At 45.9% G+C, this 24,134-nt stretch overlaps 2 protein-coding genes across 5 annotated transcripts in view; one reads left to right on the top strand and one right to left on the bottom strand.

The window, feature by feature from the left end:
- The window catches only part of Dpp8 (dipeptidyl peptidase 8), a 52,339-nt gene extending 50,188 nt beyond the window's left edge, over positions 1-2,151 (bottom strand). For 3 of the 4 annotated variants that reach the window (XM_021173428.3, XM_029481360.2, XM_029481361.2), the window contains exon 1: positions 1,948-2,151. The gene's annotated coding sequence lies outside the window, so the exon portion shown is untranslated. Of the gene's footprint in view, positions 1-1,644; positions 1,917-1,947 lie in introns of those variants that run through there. The other variant, XM_021173429.3, reaches the window with a different exon arrangement.
- An 11,100-nt stretch (positions 2,152-13,251) lies between these two features.
- The window catches only part of Hacd3 (3-hydroxyacyl-CoA dehydratase 3), a 35,629-nt gene continuing 24,746 nt past the window's right edge, over positions 13,252-24,134 (top strand). The window contains exon 1 of the mRNA XM_021172797.3: positions 13,252-13,549. Within this exon, the coding sequence (XP_021028456.1) occupies positions 13,463-13,549 (87 nt within the window). The 5' untranslated portion in view covers positions 13,252-13,462. The remainder of the gene's footprint in view (positions 13,550-24,134) is intronic.

Genomic DNA, 24,134 nt, shown 5'->3' with positions numbered 1-24,134 from the left:
TGTAGTTAAGTTCTAACAGTAGGTGTAAATCTTGATGTCCAGACACATTAAAGGGAAAATGATAGGTTTTAAAAACTGCAAAAGTGGGCCAGAGATGGCTCAGCAGTTAATAGTTAATAATTCTATTGCAGAGGCCCCAAGTTTGGTTCTCAGTAGCCGTTTCTGGCTGCTCACAACCACCCATAAGACCAGTTCTCAGGGGTATCCAATACCTCTGGTTTCTATGGGAACTGCACTCACATGCACATACCCTCACGCATACACACAAACCTTTTTAAAAAGGCATATAGATGTGAGGTGTCAAATGTAAAGCCTTGACTTTGGCAGATATAATGTATTTCTAGGGCCAGGGAAGTAGTTCAAAAGGCAAAAGCACTATTGCAGAAGCCCAAAAATCCCAGGGAAGCCAGGGGAGCATTGGAGCAGCTGTCAATCCAGAAGCCCGAATGCAGCAAGGGAGGCATACATAGGAGAACCACTGAAGTTGATCAACTAGCCTGGGGTACACAGCAATTGAGACTCTGCCTCAACGAAGTGTAAAGGGAGGACTCCCAAAAGTTATCCTCCGACTTCCACACGATCCCCAAGACATGTGCGTGTAGAGCCGCGAGCACACACAAGCACACACACACACAAAGACAGAATTTATTTCTATGTGTCTATGTTCCTTTTACATGATATCATAGCGAGCTGATGAAAGAATAAATTCAGTACAATAAAAAATGTGTATTATAGGTCATTGTTTGCAGAAAGGGAACTTGAATTTAACAGCTAAATTGTGTTCACTTGTCTGTTTGTAGCCAAGGCTAGTCTTGAACTCAAGATCCTCTTGCCTCAGCCTCGCAAATGCTGGGGTTACAGGTATGCAGCACTATACCCAGCTACAATTTCTGACAAAGCTGTCCTATTCTTTAAGAGTATTCCATTTTGCCTTCTTTTTTCTTGCCATAATATTGAGAATATGTGAGATAGGCAGCTTTTCTAAAAAAATAATCACGAAGCCAGTTGATAGTCTAGCTTAGGGGAAAAAATGTGTGTCATTTCTGCAACAGTAAATAATATCAGTTTAGACTCCAAGCTCTGTATGCCACATAGAGATGAGGAAGCTATGTGGCAAGAGGAGGGTAAAAAATGTTAGCAGCAATAGGCTAAGAGTCAAGACACCTCCCCAAAGCGCGAAGCCCCTCATTCTGAAAAATGACATGTTGTGTTAAAAAGAGCTTCGGGATTCTTGGGGTGGGGTCTACAGAAATGGCATCCCGTAGCTTTTTACGGTAAGAACCATTCAGTCGTCTAGACCCTGCACACCTCACTGGAGCCTAGCCATTTCACTCTTCGGTGTCTACAGCTGAGAAAGTTTATCCGACGTAAAGGGCTTGAAAGCTATGAATGAGGAAGGAGGAGAGGTGTGGCAGCGAATGTGGCGCGAGAGGACAGTAGGAACAGCAAGGCTTAGTTAAAAAAGGATGAGCAAGCTGGACAGGAAGGGCAAGGACCCTGCTGCGAATGGGTGGAACAGAATGGCAGTGAGACAGTGAGCGCGGAGGGATGGATCTAGAGTGAAGCAGGAGTGAGAGAGGAAGGAACACCGGGCTGGGGGAAAGCAGCGAGTCCAAAGGCGAATCCCATCCGCCACTGGCGGACCTCAGGCGAACCCCTTCGCCTCTGCGGATTTCCGTTTCCTCCTCCGAATGCCCGGACCGTCCCCGGCATCCCAACCCGAGCCAGGCTCTATTAAGATAACGGACGTGGGAGTCCGAGCGGGCAGCAGCCAGCGTTCAGGGGCGCCCAGTGAACGTTGGCAGCCTCGCAATCCGAGTGTGCGCTTCCTCTTCCGGCCAACGGGGCCCAGCCACCCGCTCTCCCGGCGGGAGCGGCCCGAGGGCGGCCGGCCGGAGCTCCGTGGCCTCGCGGGCGCAGGGGAGGGAGAGCGGGCGGATACTGCACCTTCCCCCCGGGCCCGCCCGGACCGTCCGGATGCGCTATGGAGCGGGCCTACGCCGCTTCATGCCGCGCCGCCTCCGCTCCCGTCGGGGCCACAGCAGCTTCCTCGGCGGCGGCCCCCGCGGCCCCCAGGCAGCGGACGAAGGGACTTAAAAGCGGCGGAGGCGAAGACAGCACCGGAGGCCTCGGCACTTCCGGTTCCTCGAGCCCCGCCCTCCGACCGAGGAAGGCTAGCGGCCGGACCAAGAAAGGATGACTCTCGCTTCTGTGCGCGAGCGGGCCCCACAGCGCCACCGAGCGGCAGGAGGAGGTGCCGCACGTGGACTTCCTGACAGGAGGGAAAACATACAAGGTTCGAAGAGAAAGCAACATTTACCCCACCTCTGTTAGCTACTCAAAGTAAATAAACTTCATGTTCACTGGCCGGTGGGATGGCTCAGCAGGTACAGGCACCTAGGCCTACAAGATTTCTGAAAGAGCAAGCCAGGTCCAGCAGGCGCTTATCCAACCTCTATATCCAATCTCTGTCTGTCTCTGTCTCTCTGTCTCCCTCTCTCTGTCTCTCTGTCTCTCTCTCTCTCTCACACACACACACACACACACACACACACACACACATCCCTGCGTTAAAGCAGAAAGCCAAAATTCCTGCCTTTTTGAGATGACAGAGGCCAACTATGGCTTTGGAGACCTCAGCATTACATTTATGACAGAAAAAACAAACGTGAATTTGGATACAGAAATTTTTCTTTTCTTTTCTTTTCTTTCTTTTTCTTTTTTCTTTTTAACTAATTGATTATTTATTTTATGTATATGAGTGCTCTATCAGCATGTACACCTGCATGCCAGAAGAGGGCATCAGATCCCATTATAGATGACTGTGAGCCACCATGTGGTTGCTGGGAATTAAACTTTGGACCTCTGGAGCAGCAGCCAGCGCTCTTAACCTCTGAACTCTCTAGCCTCCAGAACTTTAGTGTTAAAGATCTTTAGTAGACCACCCATTCTTTGTTGGGTTGGGGTCTTCTCTCTGTAAATGGATATAACAACATGGCGTTCAGTAGTGATGAAAGCGAACAATGCCTGTGGCACTGAGACATGAAAGATGGAGAAATAAGGCCTGGAGGTGGTTGCTACACCGAGAGGCAGGTCCCTTGACCCATCATTTATTTCCTAATCCACACTGTACGTTAGCTGAGGGAAAGAGGGGGAAAGAAGTGTAAAGGTAGCTGGGAAAGTAGGCAGAGACCAGACTGGTGGAGGAGCTATGCCTCCCCGGTTCCTGTTACTGTCTTTGGGAGCTGTGTATTGAAGAAGTATTAAAAAAGTATAGCAAAGTAAAAACAAAATTCGAGGCTTTTGGACCCAGGCTTGGGAGTGTAGCCTTTGTGGCTTAGTGTTCCAGGTACTGGTCATAAAACAGATAGCGACATTCCTCCACCTACCAGCTTCCTGGGTTCAATTCAAAGAATGGCACCCTGACCATTACTGGAACCTGCAATGCAAATGTGCTATCTTTAGGGGCTCTTAGATTGTTAGGGGCTCTTAGAAACTGCCTTGAGAGATAACCTGACACTTGTGACTTTATACTTCCTTGTGACTCTTAACTGGTATTTTTGGTATTTTCCAACAACACCCTCCCCACCTCCATGAATTGTGGTTTCTTCCTTTAAATACCCCCTTACTCAGCTACTCGGGGCGCCATGGTCCTCTACCCCTGCGTGGTGTATGACCATGGGCCCGAGAACGCTCTCGAATAAAAATCCTCTTGCAGTTGCAGCAAGATCGTTTCTTGTGGGTGATTTTGGGGTGTCGCCTCTCCTGAGTCAGAATGTGAGGGAGTCCTCACGTTGTGGGTCTTTCAGTATCAGTGGGATTATTGTAATGGCATTAAGAGAGGATCCACAGGCACCGTGTCCTACTGCAGTGTGTACTGACCCACTGGGAGGTTAAAGGAGCCTTCCCTCTAATTTTTTCTTTTTTCTTTTTGATGTTGAGCTCCCTAAAAGAAAGGAGAGTAGGGGCTGGAGGGCTGGCTCGGTGGTTAGGAGCACCTTCCAGAAGTCCCGAGTTCAATTCCCAGCAACCACATGGTGGCTCACAACCATCTGTAATGGATCCGATGCTGTCTTCTAGTATGTCTGAGGACAGACAGTACTCTCATAGATGTAAAATAAATAAAATCTTTTAAAAGAGAAAAAGGACAGTGGTTTTCTCTAAGTATCCCATATGACGTCTCTGATCTGAGAGCACGTTTTAAGACTCTAAATACACACACCTACTCCATTATCAAAATACAGTGTGCTATCTTGAATTTCCTTTGGGCTCATGGATTCTCTATCATTTGCTGACACTATTCTCAAATCTGGGCCCACAAAGAGCGAGGGGAAAGGAAACATCTGATTTTTGTGCAGTTTGCGTCCTCATAATGAATTAGAAGAAAGGCCTGGCGGTACAGGCTGGAAATCCCAGTACTCAGGAAGTTGAGACAGGAGGATTCTGTCTGAGTTCAGGACCAGTCTGGACAACAGAGAGAGAGAGACAGAGACAGAGACAGAGAGAGACAGAGACAGAGACAGAGACAGAGAGACAGAGAGAGACAGAGACAGAGAGAGAGACAGAGACAGAGACTCTGATTTGTACGTTTTCAGAGTTCTTTTCTCTCTCCTCACCGTGGTTAAGATGAACAAACAAACCCTCCCCTGGCTAGGACTGTAGCTTAGCGGTAGGCCAGGTGCTTAGCAGCAGGGTGTGGTGCCTTGCACCTGTAGTTCCCTGTTTGGGAAACTAGATAAGAGAACTGCCATGAGCTTGAGGTTAGCCTAAGCTATCCAGTGAGATGGAGGCCAGCCCAGCTTATATAGTGCGTTCTAGACCAGACAAGGCTTGCTACAGAGTGTGGCCACGTCTCTAGCTCCTCCTCTTCCCCCTCACAGATGTGCTTGGCACATCTAAAGCCCTGGACTCAATCCCCCAGCACCAAGGCTTCTAAACAGCCCTCAAATTCTGGTGAAGCTGTAGGGCAGTGTCTATAACACCGCATCTTGGCAACACCACCTATGTCCGTACAGCCACGGAGCAGAGGTCCTAGCCAGAGCTGAGAGTGGCCTTAGTGGAGAGTGTAGGTTTGTACGGAGTTCCAAGCTGTCTTCCCTGAGAAACTGCTAGAAAGATACTTCTCTAATATTTCATGCAACATCTCTCCCTGCAGCTTCCTATAACCTATGTGGTTTTCTTTCCCCCTTGCCAAGAACATAAAAGCTGCTTAGCAAAATCGAGAATTGTCTCTTCAGGGGTAGGTGTCCAGTAACTCCCATCTCAGGGGTGGGTGTCCCATAGCTCACTCCTCATCGGTGCATGTCCCACTGAAAGATCCTGACAGAATGTAAAAGGTCACAGAAGCCCTGAAATTGGCAAGATAGATTTCATTGTTAGCAGAACTAGCTTCACTGATTTAGAAAAATAGAGGTGCACAATGCTCTGGCCACTCCTAGAACCCTTGTGTCTGCCAATGTTTTGACCGTTCCTTGAACCCAGGTGTGTGCCCACTGCTGCACCTCACTGCCAGGTGTTTGTGATATTGGTTGCTGAGAAAGAGTCAGAAAATCTCCCCAGCAACTACAGCCTGGGCCAATCCGGAGTTACTACACCTGTACCAGACTCTTTCCTTGTACCCCTCCCATACCCTTTTTTTTTTTTTTTTTTTTTTTTTGAGAATAGACATTGTTTAGATCTGGAAATCCCCTACCCCCTCCTTCTCCTTTCCCCCCTGAGGGCCTATAAAAACTTGGACCCCTTTCCCCTCATGGTCGACTCCTCTACCCCTGCGTGGGATATGAGTCGTCCCCAGAGCTCTGGCTTTCTCCGAATAAAGCCTCATGTGGTTTTCATCAAGCTTGGTCTCTCGTGAGTTCTTGGGTGTCCACTATTGTCCGGAGGCCTGAGGGAGGGGCTCCTTTCAGAGTCTTTCACTACAGTTCATGTCTCCCTTTTGTTTTGTTTCAGTCTTTTTCAGTGTGCCTGTCAAGATTCCTGAGAAGCACCAGGCATGGTGGGGCACACTTTTAACCCCAGCACTCTGGAGGTAAAGACTGAGATATCTAGGTGAGTTTGAGGCCAGCCTGGTCTACAAAGTGATCTTCAGGTCAAACAGGGCTACACAGGGACAACTGTCTCAAAAAAAAAAAAACAAAAAAACAAACTAAACCAAACCACTACCACCACCACCACCAGCAAACCCTGAGAAGCCCGCCCAATTCCTTTGTGCCCACTTTATGTGAACAAGTGAGTAAGAGGCTGAACCTAAGTGTCTCATTACATCTCTACTGGCCAAGCAAGTCAGGCCTTGCCAAGTCTTGTTATATGTTATTGATAAAGCTTAGCTGGTTCTATGCTGCTCTGTAGTTTTGGCACTGAACAGGAAAAGACAAGTTACCTAGGCTGTGAAGTGTGACTAAGACAGCACAACAGGTAATGGGGCTTGGAGAGGTGGCTTAGCAGTTAAGAACACTTGATTCGCTGGGCGTGGTGGCACATACCTTTAATCCCAGCACTTGGGAGGTAAAGGCAGGTGGATTTCTGAGTTCGAGGCCAGCCTGGTCTACAGAGTGAGTTCCAGGACAGCCGGGGCTACAAAGAGAAACCCTGTCTCGAAAAACCAAAACCAAACCAAACCAAACCAAACCAAAACAAAACAAAACAAAAATAACCCCACTTGATCCAGGGCTGGGGAGATGGCTTAGTGGTTAAGAACACTGGGTCCTATTGAAGAGGACCCAGGCTCAATCCCCAGCACCCACATAGCAAATCACACTTGTCTGTAACTTCAGTTCCAGGACTTCTGACCCCTCACACAGACTTGTGTTCAGGCAAAATACCAATGAGCAGCAAATAAAAAAAATTTTTTTTTTTTTTTTGGTTTTTTTTTTTGAGACAGGGTTTCTCTGTATAGCTCTGGCTGTCCTGGAACTCACTCTGTAGACTAGGCTGGCCTCGGACTCAGAAATCCGCCTGCCTCTGCCTCCTGAGTGCTGGGATTAAAGGTGTGTGCCACCACACCTGGCACAAATAAAAATTTTAAAAGAACTCTTAAAGCTCTTGGGCACCAGGAACTCATATAGTGAATATACATAGATATAGATAAAGCCTTACATATAAAATAAAAACAAATCAATTTTCTTTAAAGATAGCACAATGTGGGGGAGGGGACTTAGAGGGATCTAAATTTAATGAATAAATTAATTAATGGGGAAAAAAAAGCTAGCTTATCAGGGCTAGTACAGGTCCGCCCACATGCAGACTGAAGCAAACTGCTATCTTGAGGGAGATTGTGAGTGGAAGGTGTGGAAGGTGAGACCTTTCTATACTGAGGTCTGAATGGTCTAGGCTACATCCTGGAGGCAGTTCCTGTTGGAGGTAATGGGTCTATAGTCCAGACTCGGACTGGGCCTCTACCAGTGACCAGGTTTAAAGAACTAAACTCCAGCAATGAGGTAGACCTGGCCTCACATCCAGATCTTCTCCCAGCTAACAGGAATGGCAGCCCCTTCTCAACGTCACCTCCCTCACTGTAAGCTGAGAAGAGTAGCACAGCTCAGATGGACATCACTGAGTGAAATGATGATTAGAAATGCCCTGCACAGCAGGGGTTCCATGTGTCATCTGATTTATTAATGAGAGTGATGTGAGTGACACAGAGGCGGAGAGCACAGAGCAGGCCGGGGCCTGAACCATCCTCCTTGGACAAGACGCTTAGATCCCGTGCATAGGCATGTGTGTACATTCTATAGACATTCTCATATATGTGTATATATTTTTTAAAATTTTAATTAATTAATTAATTAATTAATTTTTTTGGTTTTTCGAGACAGGGTTTCTCTGTATAGCCCTGGCTGTCCTGGAATTCACTTTGTAGACCAGGCTGTCCTTGAACTCAGAAATCCGCCTGCCTCTGCCTCCCAAGTGCTGGGATTAAAGGCGTGCGCCACCATGCCCGGCATATATATTTTATATACAAAATATATATCATATATATTATATGAGCCTCTATACTTACTTCTTTGCTTCCCAAAGAACGGGAGTGAGGCAGAAGGCCACTTAATGGCAGTTTTTAGATGGAACTCCCAAAATTAACCAACAAGGTGTAATGATTTCAGGAGCTAGGGAGTTAGTTAAATCAGTTGGTAAAGTGGTTGCCATACAAGCCTGGTGACCTGAGTTTGATTCCAAGCACCTACATAAAAAAGCCAAGTTTTGGCAGCACACCTTTTGTTGTTCCAGCATTGAGGAGGAAGAAATAGGATGATTCCTTGGGCCCCTCTCCTGACAGGCTAGCTGAGCTGGGCAGTCTTTCGGTCCACTGTGAGCCCCTGTCTTAAAATTAATAAAATAATTGATTAGGTGGACAGCGATTGAGGAAGACCCTCAATGTCTACCTGTGACTTCCACATGCGTACTAAACACATGTTGCATATGCAGTCACATGAACACACATACACTGTACTGATCTTGTCCTAGGTGCAGAACTTGACTCAAACCAAAGGAAGATCATACCTGGGGAACCCGAGAGGCGTACAAAAGCCTGTGGGCAATCTCTCCAACAACAAGCACCAGTCTCCCAAATTTGAAGTCTAAACAGAACTTCCAGACATAACTAAAAGACATATCAATAATCTTGCTAGTCTGCCATTGGCCTTTTGTGTTGTATGTGCATTTTACATGTGGGCAGAGAAGCATTTTCAAGCTACGTGTATGTAATTTTCTTAGTTTTTATGTAGTTCAACTCAACATGGACTTTTGTGACTCTCATGTAGGAACAAAAAGCATAATTTTGCTCAGTCATAGGTAAATCCAGTGTCATGTACATTATATTGGTAAATTGTCACCTGCTGTTTTAAGCCCCCTGAGAAGCTGGCTCTAGAAGCAGGGTTGCCCCCCAACCCATTTCAGACCCAAGCATGTTTCTCTCAGAGCCTCCTCCAGAGTGCCTTGTCTGGGGATGGCTTGGCTTCTCTGAGTCTGTTCTTAGTGGGACAATGTGTTTATTCTTGGGCTGTTTTGCCCTTCCAGATATTTTGTCTCACACTCGAAGTTGAATTGTTGAAAGGAGGATTTGGCATCTGTACTGGCTGGTTTTGTGTGTCAACTTACATAAGCTGGAAACTTACTTCTTAGTATCTTGCATCTGTACAATGTTAATAGCATTAAAAATTTTTTTAACAAGTACCTAGTTTTGTATTTGCTACTTTCCCTAACTATGGGTAGTAATACAACAACTGGATTGGTTCGTGTTTTTTTTTTTTTAAACCCTGTGTGGTATTTAGTACATCTTTCTTCTTTGGAACTATTTTCGTAGACTAAAATCCACGAAAGGTAAATCACTAGGTGAAGTAGGAACTTAAGGGTTCTTTGGAAAGTTGGCTGAATGGTGTTTTGCTGGGGTGAACACATGAAGGAATGTTTAACTTAAGTGGACATAGGTGAATGGCTAAGGCAGATTCGTGAAGGAATATTTTGCTGAAGCAGACACAGGAGAGAGGATGTTCTGTTAAAGCAATCACATGAAAGGACACGTGATGGAGGATTCTTTGCTAAGGACACTCGTGTATTGGTCCACCTTACATTTCGTAGTTGAGCTGCATTTGTTGGGACTCCACATAGAGAAATGTGCCAAACAACGTCTGGTGGTGTGCTGCAGTTTCTTGCCACTTCCATCAATTTGGGCTGAATGGCAGAGAGTGATGTCCATTGAGACAGATGCACTTCCCTAAGAGAGACACAGCTGAGAACTTTTCCTGGTGTCCCTCCAGCTCCCTCCTGCTGACTCATGCCAAGGCCTGGCTGTCTCTGCTAGGTAGTGCCACCGCTGTTGATTCCTGTTTGCTATCCTGACTCTACCGACCTGGACTGCTGTGCATTTGTGAAGTGTTTGCGAGGATCAAGCTGCCGCTGCTAACCTGTGAACTGAACTGCAGATTTCCAGACAACACAGACAGGAGTTGCTTCAAAGAACCTTTCTAAACAGGTCCAATTCCCTCATATCCTTTGTTTTCCACTATCACTGGTGGGTGATGGGCTATAAGTGAGGTTAAAGTGATTAAGTACCATCATTAAAAATAGGCGTTTGAAAAAATTAAAATTACAACTAGCCTGTGTAACACAAATGTTGTTTTCCTTGTTATATATTGCAATGCTGCTTTGCAAAATGACTGCACATTTAGATTACCTATGGTTACATTAAGCATGGGTATGCCAATTTCACCAAAATGTTTCTAGCATTGGGTCCTACCATTGACATTTTTTTTTCTTTTTCTCTGCCAGTAATCTTTAACGAGTATGTTTTAAGCATCTCCTTTCTGAAAGACATCATGTTAGATGTTTTTAAGGTGGCAGAGCAGGCAATCCAGGCTTTTACTCTAGTGGGTCGAGTGATCATGAGTAGGTAACACACACACTAAGGCTGGTGATCGCAGGAAACAGTGTGCTAGGCTAGGGGCATGTCATACACCAAGCTACAATAACAAAATATAGGGTTTCTCCTGATTTTCTTCTCACAGTTACGTTTTGAATAGGCAATTTTGTTATCTTTTTTTTGTTTTTTTGTTTTGTTTGTTTTTGTTTTGTTTTTCGAGACAGGGTTTTTCTGTGTAGCCCTGGCTGTCCTAGAACTCACTCTGTAGACCAGGCTGGCCTCGAACTCAGAAATCCACCTGCCTCTGCCTCCCAAGTGCTGGGATTAAAGGCGTGTGCCACCATGCCCGGCTCTGTCATATTCTTAAAAAACAAAAAACAAAAAACAAAAAACAAAAAACAAAAAACAAAAAACAAAACAAGCCACTGAGGAGGCCTGAGAGATGGCTTAGTTTTAAAGTGTGCTGTGTAAGTGCGGACACCTGAGTTCTGGTACCTGCAAAAGCTAGGTGCAGTGGTACCTATTTTTAAACCTGGTTCTGAGACAATGGATCTAGGCAGATCACTGGGGTGTCTTCACCAGCCAGCACAGTCAAGTCAATGAGCTCCAGATTCAGTGAGAAATCCTGTTTCAAAAAGTGGCTGAGGAAGACACCTATATTAATCTCTAGCTTCCAAACACATGCATGAACACATTCACATATACCCACAGACACACATATGGTCCCCCGTGCACATGCTATGTGACTATGTACACGCATGCACACACACTAGCTTTAAGGATAAAAAGGTATATGGTGAAATGTCTTCTCTCACCCTAGTCCACCAGGCACTCAGTTTCCCCCTCTCCCCACACTGATTGTTCTCATGTATATACTTAAAGCAATGTCTTAGGCCGTGCAAACGAATGCATGACTTTTACACTGTGTTTTACGCCCATTCTTGATGCACTATTTACGCACAAATATTTGCCAAGTGTCTGTGTTTGGCAATCATATAAACAGCTAAGAGAACTAGAGTTATCAGATGGGAAGGAGGAAATATGGGGAAAAGGCCACAGCCCACATGTAAGGCAGGTATGGAAGGATGGTGTCAACTCAGGTGGGGACAACTGTGTGATTTTCTTTAAACTGTAACTGATGAGCTAATCTTTCTGGTAAAGGTTGGGAGCAGTATTGACCTTTCTGGCATACTTAGGAGGTTATAGGTATACGATCTGATTGTTGCCCACTAGATGCCTGGGTTTATCCAGTCAGTGTTTCTCCCTTTGTGGCTTAGACAGACAAACTTGGTTTTGGTTATAGATAACTGGTTAGATGTTTTGTGCATAGGTGAGGATCCAAATTGCTGACTTCAGCAACTCCCTTCACCCTCTCTTTTTTGCTTCATACATGGCTTCATGCATCCCAGGCCAGGTGACCTTGAGCGCTTGATCCTCTAGCCTCCATCTTCCAAGTGCTAGGATTACATACGTAGACCACTGGTATATGTGGCCTGGTGGTTCTGGGAATCCAACCTAAGGCTTTGTGAATGCTGGACAAGTGCTCTACCAAATAATCTACATCCCATTTACACCAGCTCCTCCTCTAAAAGTCCTTTAAGCATCAGAAGAGTCTGTAAAAAGGTGAACATCAAAGCCAAGTAGGATCTCTCGCCAACAGCAGAAACTAGGCCTACATCCTGGCAATAGCCTTTATCAGTGTCAAGGACCAAATGAAAGCTTTCTGCAGTAGTAACGACTGATCTCTGAGAAGGGAGACATGGCCCTGAGCCAAACAGGGCTAGGAGGGGGGCAGTCTCTAGAGAGGACAGTGTGGTTTCTTTTTCATTTGACTGACATCATCATAAAAGCTTTATTCCCATCCCCCCTGCCCCTGGCCTTGCCTTCTAATCTCCCTCACCCTACCCCACCACCTTGTACTTTTTAGCTAGCCTGGATGATAAACTCTCCTTTATTTCCCTTTCCTTTGTTTGTTCAGGTTGGCCTTGAACTCAGTATGTAACTAAGGATGACTTTGCACTTCTGAACATCTCAAGTGCTGAGATTACAAGTGTTCACCACTATTCCTGATTTATGTGCTATTGGGGATCAAACCCACTACCGACTAGGCTATGGTCCTCTAGTCCTTTTACTAATCTCTATCTCTCTGTCTCTGTCTCCTTATTGATTTCCCTGGAAATGGGCCCATAATAGCTGTGCTTCTTTACAGAAAAACTTAGATAACACTACAAGGAGCTGAGGTTATAGTAGAGTGCCTGTCTGCAGCACACAGGTCCTCAAATGCTCGGGACGGAGCTAGGGATGCCAAGGAACGGATTTGTTTGTTTGTTTGCTTATTAGTTCATGTAGATAGCTATAACGAATGGGCTGTTCTGTTTGTTGGGCAGTGAAAGGAAACTATCTCTCTTAAAACAGGAAGCCTGAGGCCAGGCGAGGTGTTGCACACCTTTAAATCACAAGGGAGGCAGAAGCAGACCACAGGTCCCTGGATCTGGTCTACCTAGTGAGTTTCAGGTCACCTAGAGCTACATAGTAAGACAGACAGAAAGAAGAAAGGAAGGAAGGAAGGAAGAAAAAAAAGCAACACCAGTGTATGTCTTGAACAGCTCATCTGTCTTTCTGTGTGTGGCTTTGAAGGCCAGGGAGGAAGTGGGCTCTCACTCATCGCTGCGATCATACATAAAAACTTGGAAGGGATCCTTGCACACAAGCCTCTTTCTACGCCGCTGATCCGCCCTTTCTTTGTAGATTAGAGCCTCTCACTTTCACGTTCTTGTGCAAGGACCTCTCTGAAGCGCGATAGGGGGTAAGCACGGAGCTCAAAAGCCTCTGATCCCAAGGCCACGCCGCCGCTGATCACGTGGCGCAGCCGCTAGCCTCCCCACGTCCCGCCCCGCTCTCTCCCTCGCTGGGTTCGCCCCGCCCTACCACCCCCATCCTCACTGCGCAAGCGCGGGCCGCGAGCGTGGGTTATCTCGAGACAGCCGGGCTGCGGGCTGCGGAGCGTGCGGGTCTGCGGCCTGCGTTCGGCTAGCTCCAGCGGCTCACAGGCCGAGGTAACGAGGCGCAGCAAGCCGAGCCTCCCCGCTCCCCCGGACTGCGTGGGCCATGGAGACTCAAGTGCTGACGCCGCACGTCTACTGGGCTCAGCGACACCGCGAGCTGTATCTGCGCGTGGAGCTGAGTGACGTGCAGGTAAAGGCCCGGCTGCGGGCTGCGCGCAGGATCGGGGGGCCCCCAGGTCCCGGTCGGCCGCCCTGTGCGTTTGCGCTCCTGCAGTGCGCTAGCGGGAGCCGCGAGTGGAGCGCCCCGGTCTCCCTTAGGGCTGCAGGTGCCATCGAGCGTTCTGCGCTTGGCCCCGGTATCCCCTTTGTTCCTGGTAGGCGCCCTGGGGAGCCGCAGCGGAGTCCCGGAGGCCGGCGACTGGCCTTCGGGTTGCCTGAGGCCCTCTGAATTGTGGGATGAGCTCCGTGGGTCTAAAGTGCGGCGTGACAGTGGCCTGTTGGGCCGTGGCTGGACGTCAGCGCTGGCCTCTGAGGTTCAGTCCGGGCGGCCCATTGACCTTCTCAAGGCCTGTCGCTGGGCTGGGCGGGGGGCAACCCCCCAACCGTTCAGTGATAGAAATCTACACTACACCCCCCGCTCACCAAGGAAATGATTTCCATCCTCTCTTTAAGGCTGCGAGCTCAGCCTTAGCAAGTTGCGTAAAGAAATTATCCTGTTACATTAAGTATTCATTTCATCACGTTTGCCTTTAATGTGAGCAAATCAAATCCCTGGGAACTTCCCAGGTCTCTAACCAGACCATCCAGTATTGTGTGTGAAGCGAGTGGTTTTGGTCTGGAATGTTCTTTCCCAGGCCTCCTTGACATCCATGGTATTGTAATCTTCATTCCTCTGAACTGTTTCTTGCTCGCAGTCTGAATTCATCAATTCATCTGGTCTATTTTCTTGCAGGGTCTAGGTGCCCATGTCCACTTGAGTCTAATCTTTGCTTCTGGAATGTAAATCGTTTCCCCTTGTGAACGATGAAGCTAATACTGGCCAGAATGTCTTTGAATAAGCAGTAAATTTCATTTAAGGTGTAAGCAAACCTGAATAAATGCTACTCTAGAATAGGATGAATAATCTTCTCTACTCTGCGACAAGATTCTTTGCTAAAATAGAAAAAAAAAGTTTTTTGTTTTTAATTTTTATTTTTGTATTTTGGAGACAGTCGTGCTATGTAGTTATTTTTTTTTTAAAGATTTATTTATTTATTATATGTAAGTACACTGTAGCTGTCTTCAGACACTCCAGAAGAGGGCACCAGATCTCATTATGGATGGTTGTGAGCCTGGTTGCTGGGATTTGAACTCTGGACCTTCAGAAGAGCGGACGGGTGCTCTTACCCACTGAGCCATCTCACCAGCCCCCCGTGCTATGTAGTTATGTCTGGCCTAGAACTTACTATGTAGCCCAGGCTGGCCTGGAACTCACAGAGATCTGCCAGCCTCTGCCTCCTAAGTGCGGGGATTCCAAGTGTGCACCGCCATGCCCAGAGATTCGCGTTTGAAACACATTAACAGTGAACACTGTGAAGGTGGAGAAGAAAGGCGAAAATTTCTTTTGGAGAGAAAATTTCTTAAGAAATTTTGGGAAGAACGAGTCCCTCACCCCTATGGAGGCTTTATCTTTCTGAGGCTTCACATCTGCTAGTCTGAGGCGTTAGTTTTAAAAGAACATGTCAGTACCATGTATACCACACCACAGATGTACAGAAATGAGCCAGACGAGCTCCACTTTCCCAGGCACAGGCACCTTTTCCAGGGCATTCTGTCCAAAAGGAAGCATATTACACACAAACAAAAAAGGTTGTTCACGAACATGGCTGTGGGTAAAGTTGGAGTTTGGTGTTAAAACAGGTCCCTGGTGTTAAAATAATTCTTTGCCTCTCTTTCGTTGAGTTGGAAATGACTTCCAGAGATGAGAAGGCTTCTTGCTACCTGTTACTGGGAGAACTTACCAGAGAGCCCACCTGTAGCTAAAACCAAGCTTTACTATAACCACTCTTTGCCGTGCGTGCCAGTGTCTATTAAGAGTGTGTTAAAAGTGGATGCTCACAGTCAGCTATAGGATGGAACACAGGGCCCCCAATGGAGGAGCTAGAGAAAACACCCAGGAGCTAAAGGGATCTGCAACCCTATAGGTGGAATAACAATACGAACTAACCAGTACCCCAGGAGCTCATGTCTCTAGCTGCATATGTAGCAGAAGATGGCCTAGTCGGCCATCATTGGGAAGAGAGGCCCCTAGGTCTTGCAAACTTTATATGCCTCAGTACAGGGGAATGCCAGGACCAAGAAGTGGGAGTGTGTGTGTGTGTGTGTGTGAGGGTATGGGGGGTCTTTTGGGATAGCATTTGAAATGTAAATGAAGAAAATACCTAATAAAAAATAATTTTAAAAAAAGTGTGTTAAAACTGATTATAGGATTTGAGCATTGGTGTTTGTGAGAGACCAAATGGAGGAGGGGGCTCACTGTAGCTTAGATGCTGTTGAGAAAACTGTTCTGAAAAACAGTAAGGAGAGAGACACAAGATTAAACTGTTTTGGAGAAATAGTGTTCACTTTGGTCAAGGAGAGAGGGTGTCTGGTATATCTTTGGTGGCAGTATGACTAGGTGTTTGTTTTTATACACACTTGTGCATTAGGCTTGGCCTCATTCTGTTTTCAGAGTAATCTTTTCTGAGTTGTTGTTCTATGAGATAGTAATGGCCAGTAAGAGAATGGTCTGTTCCAGCTGTGCTTTTGGTGAATGCCACGAGCTGTCTCTATTTGCTTTCTTGATTAATCTTCTAGGGTTCTGTTGAAACTTCTTGTAGCTCAGGGTCGGCTCAAGATGAAGCAATCCATTTGCTTAGTACAAACCACTTAAGGAGTACTCACTCCCGTTGGTCCCTAAGGTAGGTTCTGGGCTCTTGGGCAGCTTTCCAATACTCTTTTGTATCTTACAGTGTATCCTACAGCTGCTGAATGAATTTCAAAGGGTTGAAAACTCCATAGCAGTGTGGGGGGTGATCAACTCTGCCTCCTCCCAGGACAAGATGCACGGTCCAGTTGTCACACCAGTCTTTGGAGTTGCAGAGTTAGCACTGATGGGAAACCACCACTGTTGTGTACAGGGTTGTAAACAGCTTCACCCGTGACTTTATGCTTGAGGTGAGCAGTGGCACAGGCAGCAGGGAGTTTGGAATAGCACCTCTGGTGAAGGGCAGCATCAATACACAGGTCTGGTTCAGCCTCCATGGTTGTTAAAGCAAGTGTTCATTCAGCAAGGTTTCTGCTGTATTCAGAGTTTCAAACACAGTTAGTTTGAAAGATACTGTTTTTCAGTGTCTGGTAGAAAGAGAAGTCATCCGCGGGGTGAGATTGGGCCTTTTTTCTTCTATTTATTAGCTGGTGAGCACAGATAAGATGAGCCTCATCCTCTTAATTTGCATTAATATGAGTAATAATGTCTGATTCGTAGGAAGGGTTCTTTTGATGTTAGAACTGGGTTTAGAGGGGATTTTTTAATTCTAGTGTGCCATCCAAGCATGTGGGGTTTATATGACTGTGATGTTAAATCTTAGATGAGAGATAGATACACAGAGCACTGAAGCTGAGCACCATCTGTTAGCAGACCCGTCTACATACGAAACCTTATCACATGGCCAAGATGGCTTTACACAGTAATTGAGAAAGGATGAATCATTCAGAAAATTGGATTAGGAGAATTATCAATCCAAGTGGCAAAAAGATAAGATTACTGCCTCTAGGACATTGGCAGAAATCCCTTTTAACTGGGTTAATGAAAACTGACTGTGTAAAGTGAAGGTGCTAAGGAAAATGGAGGAGACTGGCGTTAGAAACACAGAAGAACACCTTAAGAAACAAAGTGTAAACCCTAACGCAGGAGCTTCCTGAGGAAGGCAAGCTTGAAGACTATACTTGCCCCAAATACACTGCAAATGACTAGCATCTTTCCTAAAGAACAGAGTAAAAAGAACAGATAATAATGAATGTCCAAGATGCTGAAACACTGCCTGCCTAGCTTCAGGGATAAGCAGGGCCTATGAGCGCATGCTGTTCTTTCCACACGAGATTGGCAAGTACAGAGAGTGTCTGACATCAGTTGATGCTGTGTATGTTTGGAAGAGAGACAGTAAACATTTCTGTGGGAAGGGGATGGCTGTGGTGGTGCACACCTTTAATCCAGAACTTGGGAGGCAGAGGCAGGTATCGGTGAGTTTGAGGTTAGCCTGGTCGACATGGCAAGTTCCAGGTTAGCCAGGGCTACCCTGTCTCAAATTAAGGGAAAAATTAAATTCACTGTGTGTGTATGCACCCATGTGTGTTTGTTCAAGATTGAGACACAGTGCATTTGTGGAGGTCAGAGGACAGCTTTCAGTGTCAGCTCTCTCCTTCTATCATTCGGGTCCGAGAACAGACTATGATCAGGCTTGGGTAGAAGCATTTTTGCTTACCGAGCTATCATTCTGGCCCACCGTGAGGTATTTTTTGTTGTTCTGCTAGTCCTCAGTGAGTCATCTTTAATACAGTTAGTGAGAGTATTAATTGGCATTTTTTTTCCCAGAATAGTTTGGCAATGTCTGATTGAATTGAAGATGTGTTTTAAGTAATTGCAACTGTACCAGTGTCTGTTTTATTTCTTTTTAAGCCACAGACAAATAGAGCATACTGTCAATGCATATTAGTTATGGATGGCAGTGTTTGTTACAGTTTCCAGTGTTTGGCCAATTGCTTGAAACATTTTACAGTATAATTCAGAAACTCTAAACTGTTCATAACCACAAAACAAAACTACTCATAAAGCAGTAAACGAGCTTGGTCATTTGATTTGATTTAGATTGGTCATTTGATTTGATTTAGATCCAAGGCCATGGACTAGATGCTGGTCACGGTATGTAATATAAAGGTAGTGCCTTCCGGTTGAGGGGCTACACAGGAGATACTGCATAATACAGGCCTCTAGATGAGCGCTAAGGTGAAAATAAAGGAGACCTGAGTTGGCAGAGGCAGGCTTAACTGAGTGGTCAGAGGAGGCTGCGTGGAGGAAATGAGGAGGTCTGAACCACGAGGATAGAATGAGTTATGCAGGAGGCACGAAGGAGCGCTGGGCTTGCAGCTCAGTGGAAGAATGGTCTTCGAATGCTAGACAGGCTGTGGGATAGACCCCCTTCATTACACACACAAAGTGGGAAAAAGGAACAGAGAGAGAGAGAACATTTTGACAAGTGCACAGACTTAAAGACAGGCCTGGGCCTTGGAGGGTTTCTGGGGAACAGAAAGGACATTAGTATGTGTGGGGTGTTGCAAGGAAAAGCGGGAGAGGAGGTTGGAGGGTTTAAAGATGTAGGTCATGTAGAGCCTTGTTGCCATGGTAAGGGAGGAGCTTGGATTTCACGGTAGAGCAGTGAGAACTATTGAAGAGTTTTGAGCAGAAGGTTGAGTCCTTAGAATCTGTATTTTAAAAATTACTCAGGGGCTTGCTGAGAGTGCACACACACACACAAAACGTCTGAGAGAACCTGGAGGCCACATCTGCTTTGATACGTAAAATATGCACCTCAGTCCTTACACACACACACCCCACACACCCCACACCCTGAGACAGGGTTTCACTGTGTAACAGAGCCTTGGCTCTCCTGAATTTGCTTTAGAGGCCAGGCTGGCCTTGAACTCAGAGCTCTGCCTGCCTCTGCCTCCCAAGTGCTGGATTAAAGGTGTGCCTTGTCGGTGCTCTGGGTTCTGTGGGACTATTGATCGAAGAGGGACAAGACAGGATGATTTTAGGCTTCTCAAGCAGCAAGGGGATTAGCCTCTCAAGGACTGAACCCAAACCCTTTTGCAGAGCCTCTTTAGTGTTACAGAAAGCACCTTTAGCAAGTCAAGTTTCCATATAAGAAAACTTACCTGTTCTTGGGGGTGTATTGAAAGAGCTATCACCTTAAGCATTTTTTAGCCATACAGACACTTCCTGGTTTGCTAGGCAAGCCTGGAGACTAAGCTATGCAAAGGCTCTGAGAATCCTTCAAAAGAATAACTCCATAAAATCTCAGACAACAATCACTGGCAAAAGGCTACTTCAGAATTTAGGTGCCAACATTCCAGATTCATGCCAGATACAGTGGTTCTGCTTCAGGCGTTCCACCACCACTAAGCCGGGGACATACTTTCTTACACACTGGAGTGTTTGTTTATTTTTAACTAAAGCGGTGAGGCTTATCGCTGTTCAGTGAACATCTTTGTGGGAAAACATGGTGTTTCAGTAAGTTGGTTTTTGTTTTGTTTTGGTTTTGAAACAGGGTTTTTCTCTGTAGCTCTGGAAGTCCTGGAACTCTTGTCTGTAGAGCAGGCTGGTTCAGATCCAACTGCCTCTTTTTGTGCTGGGATTAAAGGCCACCACACCCAGCTCAGTAAGAAGGTTTTAGGACTAACTGGTGGTGGGATATGAGTTTCCATTGAGTGACTGGTGGGAAGAGGCTGAAGTTTGTAATTCACAAGGACATCGGCAGCTTCACTATTCTGGGAACATCTCCAAGGAGATAACATCTGAGCAGAACCCTGCATGTTAATAAGCAATACGAGGAGGCTGGAGGCTCAGTGGTAAGAGCACTGTCTGCTTCTGCAGAGGACCCAGGTTAAAATCCCAGCACTGACATGGTAAGTGTCCCGGTCAGGGTTACTGTGGCTGTGATGAAACACCGTGACCAAAAGCAAGTGAGGAGGAAAGGTTCCACAGTGTAGTCCATCACTAAAGGAAGGCAGATCAGAAACTGAAGCCCGGTAGGAACCTGGAGGCCGGAGCTGATACAGAGGTGATGGAGGGGTGCTGTATACTGGATTGCTCATCTTGGCTCGCTCAGCTTGCTTTATTCTAGAACCCAGGACCACCAGCCCAGGGATATCACCACCCATAATGAGTTGGGCCCTCTCTCACCAATCACTAATTAAGAAAATACTCTCTGCTAGGCAGTGGTGGCGCACGCCTTTAATCCCAGCACTTGGGAGGCAGAGGCAGGTGGATTTCTGAGTTCGAGGCCAGCCTGGTCTACAGAGTGAGTTCCAGGACAGCCAGGGCTACACAGAGAAACCCTGTCTCCAAAAACCAAAAAACCAAAAACCAAAGAGAAAGAGAGAGAGAGAGAAAGAAAAAAAGAAAGAAAAAAGAAAATAATCTTCAACCATATTTTTTTCTTTTTTATGATAAACCATATGGCAGGCACAGGTTAGGGAAGCCAGGTAGGTTTCCTGGTGTCAGCCAGAGGCTCATCTTGGAAGCAGGGCCTCTCACAGGTTGCAGTTCAGCCCTGCTGTATTAGCACCTGTACACAGGTTCTCATCACACACAGGCAGAGCATGTGAACAAGAAGGAAGCCCTCGGTGTAAAGGCCTACTAGGTAGAAAGTCCACAAACTGTGCTCATGCCAGAGGCCATGAAAATGGGATGAGTTTCTTTAATTTCACTCCCTTGAATAATTACTGAGGCATTGGGGACATAGAGCCAAACATAACTGCTCCCTGCTATCAAGCAATGAAAGTCCAGAGGATCAGAGAAGCTAACAAACAATCATTACAGCAGCACACTGTTGAGAGCGCTGGACAAAGATGAGTGCAGGGAGAAGTTATTGATTAAGCTATTGGAAGTAAGGGGGAGGAAGAGCATTAATGTTTGCTCTGATTTTGAATATGAAGTAAAAGCTGATGTCCTACAGCCCCAGACACTTAGATGTTTTAAGAGGAGGAAGAGAGCAATACGGTTGTGAGAGTTGACTAATGTCAGCATCCTGTATGTTCTTCCAACTTAATGCTCAGAATAGGTCTGAAATGTGGTTTTGTTTTTTAACTTTTCCTCCCACATTATTTAGTGTGTGTGTGTTTGTGCATGTGTGTATTGTGTGTGTGTGTGTCCAGGGCACATGTTTAGAGGTCAGGAGACAACCCATGGAGTTGGCTCTGTGTGTCCTGAGGATGAAACTCAGGTCTTTACTGTAAGTACTACACAGAGCCATGGGTAGTCTCACTATTTTAAAAATTACAGTGGGGCTGGTGACATGGCTCAGTGGGTAAGAGCACCGACTGCTCTTCCGAAGGTCCAGAGTTCAAATCCCAGCAACCACATGGTGGCTCACAACCATCCGCAACGAGATCTGGCGCCCTCTTCTGGAGTGTCTGAAGACAGCTACAGTGTACTTACATATAATAAATAAATAAATCTTAAAAAAAAAAATTACAGTGATTGAAGGGCTGTAGATTTGAAGGTGAAAGAGAGGCAAATAAAGATGATCAAGCTAGCAGTCCAGGTCTAGCTGACTTCAAGGCCGTCTTTTGCTCCTTTTTCTAGCCGTGTGCTTTTCGTAAGCAAAGGTTTATTCCTTTTTTAGTAAAAAGGCTGGCTTGTGTTAATCAGCCTTCTGTTAAAAAAACAAAAGCATCAAATAAAAGTCCTCAGGGCTAGCCTGGTCTACACAGTGAGTTCTAGGTCACCCTAGAACAGGGTTTCACACATATAGAGAAACACACACATGGGAGATAGAGGGAGAGGGAGAGAGGGACAGAGGGAGATAGATGGGGGAAGGAAGGAGAGGAAGGTTGGGAAGTCAGAAAAGACTTTTGCCCTGAGAATGTTCGTTCAGCTAAGTGATTGTGGGTTTTGGTGCTGGCAGCCCAGCAGGGTGTAGGGAGTTAGATATTAATCTCCCAGAGCCATGTCATGTCATTTCTTCCTTATAATCTGTCCTTTAGATCAAAACTCAAGATCTATCAAAGGTGTGACATGTCCCTGGTAATCTTTCCCTGCACGTAGGTCAAGGTAACTAGATGCAAACTCACCTTTCTCCCTTTACAGTGAGGGCATCAGACAAGCCTTAAGCCATGACTTCATGTCCAAGTCGCCACAGCTTGAGGGATCCTTCAGTCCTTGGTAGGAGTGAGCATAGTGGTGCATGTTTAACCACAGCACTTAGGAGTCACAGGAAGGTAGATCTCTGAGTTTGAGACTAACCTGGTCTTCCTGGTCAGCCAGGGCTACATGGACAAACCGTGTGTCAATAAACAGACAAACAAACAAATAAAATCTGCTCCAGCTCTTAATGTACCTCTATTAATGTAGCTCTCTTAATGTAGCTATGTTGGTATCATTTAAAAGCCTTTAGGCAAATGTATCAGCTCACTTTGATGCAGGTGTCAGGGTCCTAGACACATGCATCTAGTAACACAGCCTGTCCTATATGTAAGTTACATGCTCTAAAATTATTACCACCACAGGGGCTCCTTTTTTTTTTCTTTTAATTTTGAATTTGTTTGGCATAAGCCTTTATAATTGTTGATTCTGGTTTTTTTGAGACAAGATTTCTCTGTGTGATAGCCTTGGCTGTCTTGAAACTAGCTCTATAGATCAGGCTGGCCTCAAACTCACAGAGATCTGCCTGCTTCTGCCTCCTGAGTGCTGGGATTAAAGGCGTGTACCATCATGCCTAGCTATTTTAATTGTTTTATATATATATATATATGGTTTATGGTCTGTGTACTACATGCATGCCTGGCTCTTGAGGAGGCCAGAAAAGGGCATCATCATATCCCTTGGAACCAGAGTCATAGTAAGTCACCATGTGGGTGCTGGGGATTGAACCAGGGTCCTTTGGAAGAGCAGCTAGCACTTTTAACCAGTGGGCCATTTTTTTCCGCCCTGCATAAGCCTTTTTTTTTTTTTTTTTTTAAAGATTTACTTATTTATTTATTTATTTATTATATGTAAGTACACTGTAGCTGTCTTCAGACACTCCAGAAGAGGGAGTCAGATCTAGTTATGGATGGTTGTGAGCCACCATGTGGTTGCTGGGATTTGAACTCCAGACCTTCAGAAGAGCAGTCGGGTGCTCTTAACCCACTGAGCCATCTCACCAGCCCAGCATAAGCCTTTTTTAAAACTGAAAGATCTCCTTCCGTGACCACCACCTTTGGGGAGGCTAAACCTAACACGCAGTGTTCAGCAGGGCAGGATCTGCCCTCTTATGGCTGAGTTAGGACTTGAAATCTCTGGCTCACAAACATGTTTAGCCAACTACTTAGCTTGTAGTATGACCAGGTATGTCAGCCTTGTTTGGACATACCTGTCTGAGGAGAGAAAAATCAGGCCACCCAAGCCTCTTTTGATTTCCCATCTGGTTCCAAGGGATATGATGATGCCCTTGTGTTCCTAGGAACACAAGGAAAGACCTAAGTAGAAATTTAGCTCTAAGGCATCCCAGATCTGTATAGCTTCCTATGATATGCATCATATTCACATAGAAACTTGTTTCTTGGGCTGGGGAATATAGCTCAGTAGTAGAGAGCACTCTCCTAGCATGCACATGGCTCTAAGTTTGGTTTCTAATATGGTGAAAAACCAAATAAAACAACAACAACAACAACAACAAATGTCATTCTCTTACTGAGAACCCCTCACACCCCAGAAATGTGGCTCTCTGCCTTTTCAGTGGTCAACAGGAGAACAGTCATCCTTGCCATATTTTATGGAGGAAGATTTCCTTCAGGGATAAATCTTTTCTTTTTCTCTTTATCTGTTTTGAAAATATAGTAACAGAAGAGGAGGGCCTAGTTCCCAGCACAGCTCCTACAAGTGAGTTCTTGGGAGTGGGTCTGAAGTTAGGGTAGATATCGCTGCTCTTGCAGAAATCCAGTGAGTAAAGGCATGGTTTTCTCTGTGTTCTCAGCATTGGGGTCTATGTGCTTGA

This window comes from Mus caroli, unplaced genomic scaffold (genome assembly GCF_978045245.1).
Source record: "Mus caroli unplaced genomic scaffold, Mus_caroli_1 scaffold_11, whole genome shotgun sequence".
NCBI classification, from domain to species: domain Eukaryota; kingdom Metazoa; phylum Chordata; class Mammalia; order Rodentia; family Muridae; genus Mus; species Mus caroli.
The sequence above is the reverse complement of the archived record's forward strand: the minus strand, read 5'-3'. Positions and strand labels throughout refer to the sequence as shown.